General features: G+C 61.4%; 1 protein-coding gene across 1 annotated transcript; it reads left to right on the top strand.

The window, feature by feature from the left end:
- Window positions 1–210: 210 nt before the first annotated feature.
- On the top strand, window positions 211–3,140 carry ARHGDIA (Rho GDP dissociation inhibitor alpha). The gene is made up of 6 exons (XM_021680768.2): window positions 211–296; window positions 1,748–1,963; window positions 2,085–2,168; window positions 2,425–2,501; window positions 2,586–2,649; window positions 2,842–3,140. The coding sequence occupies exons 2-6, from the start codon at window positions 1,774–1,776 to the stop codon at window positions 3,039–3,041; spliced, it is 615 nt and encodes a 204-aa protein (XP_021536443.1). The 5' UTR covers window positions 211–296; window positions 1,748–1,773; the 3' UTR covers window positions 3,042–3,140.
- The last annotated feature ends 5,714 nt before the right edge of the window (window positions 3,141–8,854 follow it).

Raw genomic sequence — 8,854 nt, 5'->3', positions numbered from 1 at the left:
CCCTCGGCTGGCGGCCGTGCCCCGAGGACGCCCACGACCAGAAAACAAGGGCAGCAGAGCGCGCAAAACCCCAACCCGGCCCGACCTCGCGGGACGCGCCCACGAGGCCGCCTCCACAAGATGGTGGCGGCGCGCTCCCGGCAGCCCGCGCGCGCGCATGCGCCCTCCGCCGCCCGCCCGGCGCGAGCGGAAGTCGCGTGACCCCGGAAGTGGCAGGCCGGGCGCGCGCGGGCGGGGCGGCGACGTTCGTCATTCCGTGCGGGAGGGAGCGCGAGAGCGGCGCGGTCGACCCTCCGGTGAGCGGCGGCGGTGGCGGCGGTGGGCAGCGTGGGGTGGAGTGGGGTGGGGCGGGGCGGGACCGGGGAGGGGGGCGCCTTGGGGCTGGGGGCGCCGCGCCTTTGTTCGCGCCGCTCGCCGGGGGTGGGCGCGGGCCTCCTTAGGGGCCGCCGCCCGTGTCCCGCGGCGCCCCCGCCCGCGCAGATGCGCGTCGGCCAGACCCAGGCCTGGCGCCCCCTCCCCGGAGATGCGGGCGCGGCGCCCGGCCCGAGCGGCGTGGTCCCCGAGCACCCCACCCCGCGCGGTGCGCCCGCCCGCCCAGATTGCGGAGCCCTGCGGAAGGAAGTGTGGGCCACGGCCATCGCACTCGGAGGAGCCTGGCGCCTGCGGCCACACTTGGGTGGCGTCAGGGCGTGAGCCTTCTAGAGGAATTCCAGAGGAAGCGGCCGGGAGGCCTGGAAAAGCGGGCGGGCCCCACCCCACCTGTGGCGGCCGGCCGGCCGGCCGGCTCGGGGTTCCCGGCGGCCCTTTGTGAGGTCTGGTGCTCGGGCAGCTCCAGGCAGCCAGCCCGGTCCCGTGGGGAGAGGCGTTGGTTATCTTGCCGGGGCAAGCTGAGGTCTAGCGTGGACTATCTATGCCGGCCAGAGGATCTGAGTGGGCTTCAGCTATTCCTCGGCGACGCTAGCGGGGTGCGATGGGATCCTTAACCTTAGGGAGCCCAGTGGGCTGCTCCCTGCACTGCTCCTTGCTCCCCCAGCGCTGTCCCAAGCTCTTTTGGGCCAGGATCCAGGAAGAGAGGGTCCTGAGACCAGGTAGGCATTGCAGCACTTCCCACATTCTAGGTCACATACTCTCACAAATTGGAAAGAAGGTTGGCAGATGGTTAGGGTTCCTCATGCCCGTCTGGGACCCACCTGTGGGACTCAGGCTGGCCCGGTCATCTGAGCTCCAGGAGAACCCTGCGTTTGCAGGATGGGGCCTTGCTTCACTGTTAGGACAGAACCCAGTGAGTGTGTGTGGTCAGGGAGACCCAGGAGGAGGTGTTCCTTGGCAGAGGGTCTAGGCAGCTTCGAAAGAATCGCAGGATTTTGGAGGTGACCCCACCCTGTCAGTAGGGGCTGGGGGTGCTGTCTCCTCCCCCAGGTGTGGGAGATGTATGTTTGGTCTTCTTGGGGAGCAGGACTAAGCAGGTTCTACTTACTTCTGGATGCTCTACTGAGACTTCCAGCGGGTCCCCAAGGTGGGCACTTTCTGGGCTTCAGGAGTCTGTGTTTGGGACTTTTGCAAAGTTCTGTCTGCAGCTGCTTTTCTCCAAAAGGCATACATCCCCTTGGGCCCAAATATGGGGTCCAATTACCCGCAGAGGGTCTGTCAATACACTGTACGTGTGCTGGCGGTGGGGCTTGCTGAGGGGCCGGAGATGGAGACGCTGCGTCCTTTCAGGCTGCCACAGCCCTGTCCTTGCCCACAGGTGTCTCAGACCAGCTAGAGGTGAGCATGGCTGAGCAGGAGCCTACCCCTGAGCAGCTAGCACAGATTGCAGCTGAGAACGAGGAGGATGAGCACTCAGTCAACTATAAGCCCCCCGCCCAGAAGAGCATCCAGGAGATTCAGGAGCTGGACAAGGATGATGAGAGTCTGCGCAAATACAAGGAGGCCCTCTTGGGCCGTGTAACTGTGTCTGCTGGTAAGTGGGCTGAGGCAGCACCAAGAGGGACACCTGTCACTTCTGGGTTTCTGCTGCCAGTCCCCCTCCCCCCCAACGGCAAGTCGGGTGGGATGGAGCTCTAACCTGCTCTTATCCGCAGACCCCAGCGTCCCCAATGTTGTTGTGACCCGCCTGACCCTGGTGTGTAGCACGGCCCCCGGCCCCCTGGAGCTGGACCTGACAGGTGAGTGGCATCACTGAGGTCCTTGGCTGCTGGCTCCCTGCTGTTTCTCAGAATGCGGGTGCCCTCTTGTGGGGCGCGGAAGAAGTGCAACCAGGAAGTTTGCAGGCTCTGGCTTTGGAGTGGCTTGAGTCCTGGGTGGGGCCTTGTGGGTCCTGGCGGGAACGGAAGGAGTGTCAAGCGGCTGCAGATGGAAGACGCTGGGGTGAGCAGCTTCCTGTAGCTGAGCCTTTTAGCGCGATTTTTTTCTTGGGCGCAGGCGACCTGGAAAGCTTCAAGAAGCAGTCCTTTGTACTGAAGGAGGGCGTGGAGTACCGGATAAAAATCTCTTTCCGAGTAAGGCAGACGCTGTGGGAGGTGCTGGGAGGCCTTGGGCCTGGAGGGCCCCCACCGAGCTCTGCCTGGGTTCTCTCCCTGCAGGTGAACCGGGAAATCGTGTCTGGCATGAAGTACATCCAGCACACGTACAGGAAAGGCGTCAAGAGTGAGTGGGGGGGCAGGGGGCGGCGGTGCTTGACCCCTGCCTCCAAGATGGGGTGGCTGGCCTGTGGGAAGGGGCAAGGTGGAGGTGGCCCAAGGGCTCTGGGATCAGGAGGGAGAGGAAGAAGGCGGTGTGTGCCCTCGGCCCTGGGTGGGGTCAGGCAGCTCTGGTGACCGGCTCATCTCCTGCACACAGTTGACAAGACCGACTACATGGTGGGGAGCTACGGGCCCCGGGCAGAGGAGTATGAGTTTCTGACCCCCACAGAGGAGGCGCCCAAGGGTATGTTGGCTCGAGGCAGCTACAACATCAAGTCCCGGTTCACAGACGACGACAAGACTGACCACCTGTCCTGGGAGTGGAACCTTACCATCAAAAAGGAATGGAAGGACTGAGCCCTGGCCCGGGAGGCGGGCAGGCCTTCGGACAGACAGACGGACCTGTCTGACGTGCCCCACCCCTACCACCCCCACCCCATCCCAACCCCTTACCAAAGTGCTGACGGGTCTGCCCCCCTGGCCGACCCTACCCATCCCTCCTGGCCCTGCCCTGCAGGCCCCAGCCTCCTCGGTGGTCTTCGCCTTGCTGCTTCTGCCTGTGCTGGGGGGGTAGAGGGGGAAGGGAGCCTCCAGGCCAGGCCTCCACCTCCCCTTCTGTACCCCTTCGGGTTCCCCCACCTGTCCTAACCCGACCTGAGGCCCGGGCTTTTCCAAGGGAATCTCATGGGGTGCTCAGGTCCCTGTGGGCCTTTGCAGTTGCCCTGAATCCTGTTCTTTCTCTTCTTCCGGGGTGGGGGTGGGGTGGGGTGCATGATTCGAGGCCTCTTGGGGGCCAGCCACCCTCCTGCTTTCACCTGTCTCCGGTCAGTTCATCCATCGCTGTCAGTAACTGTCTAACCATGATGCCTTAACATGTGGAACGTGTGCTGTGGGGGCCTTCACTAACCTCTAACCCCCCCATGTCTGCATGAGCATGTGGTCCCCCCCGGTCCCTGCCCCATCCGCAGGCCCCGTGGCCCGGGGAGGTGTGTGGGGTGTGCTGCTGTTCCCCCGCCTTCTGCCCGCCAGGGCCTGGCCAGCCCCCTCCCCTGGCCAGGGCTGTGCGGATGGCTCCAGGGGCTGGGGGAAAGCTAACTTGCCAAAACTGAAGTTGCTTCCATTCCCATCTGGGAGGCCAGGTGTCCTCACACCTCTGCCTTCTTTGTCCCAGTGGGCAGTGCCAGAGCCCACAGCCCCAGCAGAGAGCCCACGGCGGACAAAGCCAGCAGCCGAGCCTTATTGTCCCACCGGGGCCTGCCGGCCTGGAGTTGCGTGCCTGGCCTGCCAGTATTTATTGCCTCCATACATGCCGTCCTCTGGGCCCCCTGGCCTGCCACCTCTGCCCCCAGGCTCGGTGCCACCATCCCCGGCAGGCCCTCCCCGGACCCAGCCAGGACAATTGCGGGACCAAGCGCGCACAGTCGGAGCCCTCCCCTGTGCCTCCCCTCCCCTTGCCTCCCCTGGTAGGCCCGGGCCTAGAATGTTCAGGAGCCTGACCCTGCTTCTCCTTTTCTGACCGGGAAATAAACTCCCCCAAAGGAGCCAGGGTGTCTGCTGCTTGTTTCCGGAGGGGGGTGGGGGGCAGCTGGGGCGCATGGGGTGGTGCTGGGGCTTCCCCCCAGGCCGCAGCCACTGCACCCGTGGCTGTGGAAGAGAGTGAATGGAAGGCTTTCATACCAGTTTCATCTGGCCAGTGCTTCACTGGGTGTAGGCCTGGTGTCTCCCCAAATTGCCCAGGTTACACCGTTCTTGGCCAGTGAGGGGTGGGTGCACAGGTCTTTCTGGGAGTCTGGAGCACGGGCTCCACGGAGGAAATGCCCCAACCCTGAAGAAGGGGAACCTCGCTGGAGACGAGACCTGTGTCAGAGGCCTCCATGGAGGGAGGGGGTGAGGGGGTCCCTGCGTGGGGGGGCAGGAGGGCGCTGGGAAGTCGTTGCTGTGGGCAGGGCTCTGGAGGGCCCCACGGGATCAGGGGTCCGAAGGTGGAATGGGTGAAGTGGGGTAGCCGGGAGGAGACGGGGGAACCTCACTGCTTAGAGGTGCGAAAGAGCAGCAAGGGGGACTCCTGAAGGACAGCCAGTCCCACTGCCCCGCATGGCCTCTACGGGACCCTGGGGGTGGGGGGCATGGGAGAAGGATGACACTGCCCCCCCCCCCGCACCACCCAGGGCGTTAGCAACTATGTGCCCCCTCCCCAGCCCCAGGACGGAAAAGGCAGATGGGGAACCTAAGTTCCAGAAACCCTCTCGTCTGGCCTGAGGCCTGTTGTGAAACCTCTGTGCGCCGTCTGAGTGGGTTAGAAAAGTGGTTTTGTGCCACACTTGGTGGGGATGGGAAGCTGCTCTCTTAGAGGCTGCTGGCCACACCTCTGGGGGCCTGCCCCTCCTGCCGGTGCTCGCCTGCAGGGTGTGCTCTGCCAGCAGCTTATCGCCGGCTGGGGCTGGGGTGTAGCGGTGACCACACGCCTGTGCCAGGGCCGCCTCCACGGGGCTGGCACCTGCCTCGGCCCCGCTTACCGGCGCCCCCTGCTGGGTGACAAGTGAAGGGGCCCTTCCTGCCCAAACACAGGTCCGAGAGCGGCCGCAGGAAGCAGCCGAGGCCTGAGCTCTCGATTCCACATGCCACAGGGGCAAAGAGCGGGCCTGCCCCAAGTCCGGTAGCACGGGCTCGGGCAGGGAGAGCCAGTGGGGCTGCACCGTTCTGGGCTCTGGGTCTGGCGCCCTCCCCACTGAACTCGGACCAGCTACCTCTGAAACTCACCGCTGCCCCCAGAGGTGTAACCAGGCAGCAGCTCCCAGCTCAGTGGGCCCATCGCAGCTCTGGGGCCGGCCACTGCCACACCTCTCCCAGCACGTCTCCTCAAAGGTCTGGTGAAAATCTAAACCCAGGGTAATCGTGCCATCAACAGTTCAGTGGGCCAGGGCCCTCTGAGGCTCTGTCAGGCCATGGACTTTCCCAGCTTTAGTCACACACGTGAACTCGGACCCTAAGTGCTGAGTTGGACGGGCACCTTGCCAAGAGCCAGGACTTTGCTCCAGCCCCTCCCCGGGTGAAGGGCCCCATAGGGTGGTGCCCGCAGGACTCGTGGGACGTGTCTCCTGGGTCCCCTCCCTGGGTGAAGGGCCACATAGGGTGGTGCCTGCAGGACTTGTCTTGGGACGTGTCTCCTGGGTCCCAAGTCTAACCCGATCCTCCTGGTTTCACTTTGCGCCTATCTGTACAGCCTGGGGGCCTGTGCCTGTGGTCCTCTTCCACCCTGCCCTCTGTCCATGTCCCCTAGGAACCCCCAAGCTGCCCCCTCCTCATCTACTCCCAGATGGGCCCTTCTCCACCAAGGAGGTGCCAGTGGATGCCAGGTCAGGACCTCTGATGTGACTGATTAACCACCAATTACTGTGATTTATGATAAACTTCATGCCCCACACTGTCCCACTCCATAATCAGGACCCCTTCCGCGCCCCCCCCACAGGGCCACAGCTCCCCACTGCGCCCCAGCATGCATGTGTGCAGGGCTGTGTGGTCCTGCCTGGCAGTGGGACCCTGTGGCACCCTGTGGCCCAGCTGTCGTTCAGTAGCCCAGCGTGTCCATGAGCCTGCTGTTGACTCCCTCAATACCTCCTATCCTATCACAGATTGGAAAGGAGTTTTATTCTGAGAACTCTATTTAAAAAACAAAAAAAGATTTTATATCTATTTGAGAGAGAGAGAGAACGAGCACAAGCAGGAGGGCAGAGGGAGAGGGAGAAGCTGACTCCGGGATCACAACCTGAGCCGAAGGCAGATGCTTCACCGACTGAGCCACTCAAGCAATCCAAGAACTCTATTTTTGAGAATAGTATTTATCAAAACATCTTATCACTCAGTAAGTAGTTCACATGAGATTTAATGGGTACCTCCTCAGAGAATGAGAGACGCCTGGAGGGTGTCGTGAAGCAGCGGTGCTGGTCCCGAGACGCCAGAGCCACAGTCACGGTGGGGGGGGGGGGGGGCGCGGCACTGACCTCCCAGGGCACATTCCAGCTCAGGGCCCAGGGTACAAGGTGAACATAGCCCCATGGCCTCTCTCTGGAGATGCTTCTGGAAGGTATGTGAGTGGGTCTTAGGAAGGAGGAGGTGGATGCCAGCCCTCCCCTCAAAGCTGAAGCCTGCAGAGGTGTTCAGTGAACCCCCCTGTGTTCTGGGACCAACCCCACAGAAACTGGGGATCTCAGGCCCTCCCCAAAACAGCCCTCCTTCCAGCTGAGAACCCCACTTTGCTGCTCCTGCAGGTTGGTACATGAGGCCAATTCAAGATGAGCAGGCACCTTGAGAAGGCACATCAGTGCAGCCAAGATACCAAGATACGTGCCCCGTTCAGGCCAGAGCCTTGCTTAGGCCCTGCTGTGGCCACCCGGGCTGCACAGTCATCACCTGCATCAAGGTGCGTCCACTACACTCTGCTGCAGCCATGGAGGCACAGACTCAAAAGAAAGTAAGGCTCATTCACAGCCACAACTGGATCCTTGTCTGGTTTGTTCTCCCCTTGATCCCAAAGTTCTCATCTTCTGTCAAGACTGTATGCTCTGGGGTGAAGCTACTCCAAACCATCACAAACTAATGAACATCATGGTAATTTAAATCTCTTCACTCTGTCCCCATCAGCAGAAAAAACTCAAGCCCCAATATGCAGGCATCTGAACACTGGTCTCATGAGCGCCTCTGAAATCTAGACAAGATACAAATACCCCTTACATCAGGCCCCAAATTGTGGTCTGTAAAATAAGGGTCATGGCAATTACAAAAACGTTGGAGTTAGGAAAGCAGCCATGAAGCAACTGCCCCCCATTTCCCAGAGAGCAAAGGGGACTTTGCTTGCAATTATTAGTTACGAAGAGCTGTCATTCATCCATTGAACCACCAGGCCAGGGCCCCTCGGAAGCTGGGGTGGAGGCCGGCACCTGCCAGGCACATGTTCATAGCCTTTCTGTGCCCAAAGTCCCAGCTCCTGTCGCGTCATCCCTGTGAAGACATATCACAATGGATACAACCACCTTTGCTGACCCTTGCTCTGCTGGCACTGGGGGAAGGACAGAGAAACTGGTCTTGACCTTAAGGAATTCATATTCTAGCTGAGGGAGCCCCACATAGGAGATGGGAAAACACACCCTCAAATGCAATGTATCAAACGCAAACTCTCAAAAGTACAAAAGCATTTTTTTCTATGCCTTTCCGTTTCTGAAATGAGGATGTTACTACAGCCAACGTGTACATTTAATGTGGGTGTGTTTCTTTTCTTCCTGCCAAGTTATTAAATTGATGATGAGTCCTAAAACTAGTGGTGGTGGCCTTTCGTAACAAAGGAAGTGAATACAAATAAAGAGGAAGGTTTTCTGGAGAAAAACGGTGTTCAAGGAGTGGGGGTGGGGAGGGCAGCCAGAGGAAGGCAGAGGTGGTGCAGAGGCTTTGAGCAGTGAGGGAAAGGGACAAGTTGATCGGTCTAGAGCAGTGCCAACAAAATTAAAATGTGAGCCACACCCGTTATCTTAAATTTTCTAGAAGCTCGGTAAAAAAAAAAAAAAAAAAAGGACATGGCTAAAATTGAGTACTTTCATTTAACCCAATGCATTCAAACATCAATGCAACGTATCAATATTTAAAAATTACGGGAATTCCCGTACTCAGTGAACCAAGTCCCGGCCCGTGCTCAGCAATCTCGGGGGCAGCGCGCGGGGGTCACCAGACAGCTGCGAGGGGTCGGCAGCCGGCGGGGACGGAGGGGCGGCGGCACCTGCAAGGCCCCGCGTCGCCCCCCAGGGCCTTCCACCGGCCGGACGCCGAGCAGTGCTCCGGGGCCGCCTGCCCCCAGGCCTCGGGGCCGCGTCCCCGTTTCCGGACCCGCAGGTGGAACGGCCCAACCTCCCCCTCTTCCTGCGCCCGCTCCGGGAGGGTTCCTCGCCCGCCTTCCAGCCCCAGCACGTTCGGCCCCGGTCATCCCCACGCCACCCGCGCGCCTCCTCGGCGCCCCAACCCGCCGCCGCCGAGCCCGCCCCGGCCCGCCGAGCCCCGAGGGCCCCCGTCCACGCCCCTAGCCAGGATCCTCGGCAGGTACCGCCAGACCCTACCGCGCACCGGAAGTTGTACCGGAAGTTACGTTACACCAACTTCCGGCTCGCCGAGCCGGGGGGCGGTGT

The sequence above is a fragment of the Neomonachus schauinslandi genome, chromosome 15 (assembly GCF_002201575.2).
Source record: "Neomonachus schauinslandi chromosome 15, ASM220157v2, whole genome shotgun sequence".
Taxonomy (NCBI): Eukaryota; Metazoa; Chordata; class Mammalia; order Carnivora; family Phocidae; genus Neomonachus; species Neomonachus schauinslandi.
Note: the sequence above shows the minus strand (reverse complement) of the source record. Positions and strands in the feature narration are given on the sequence as shown.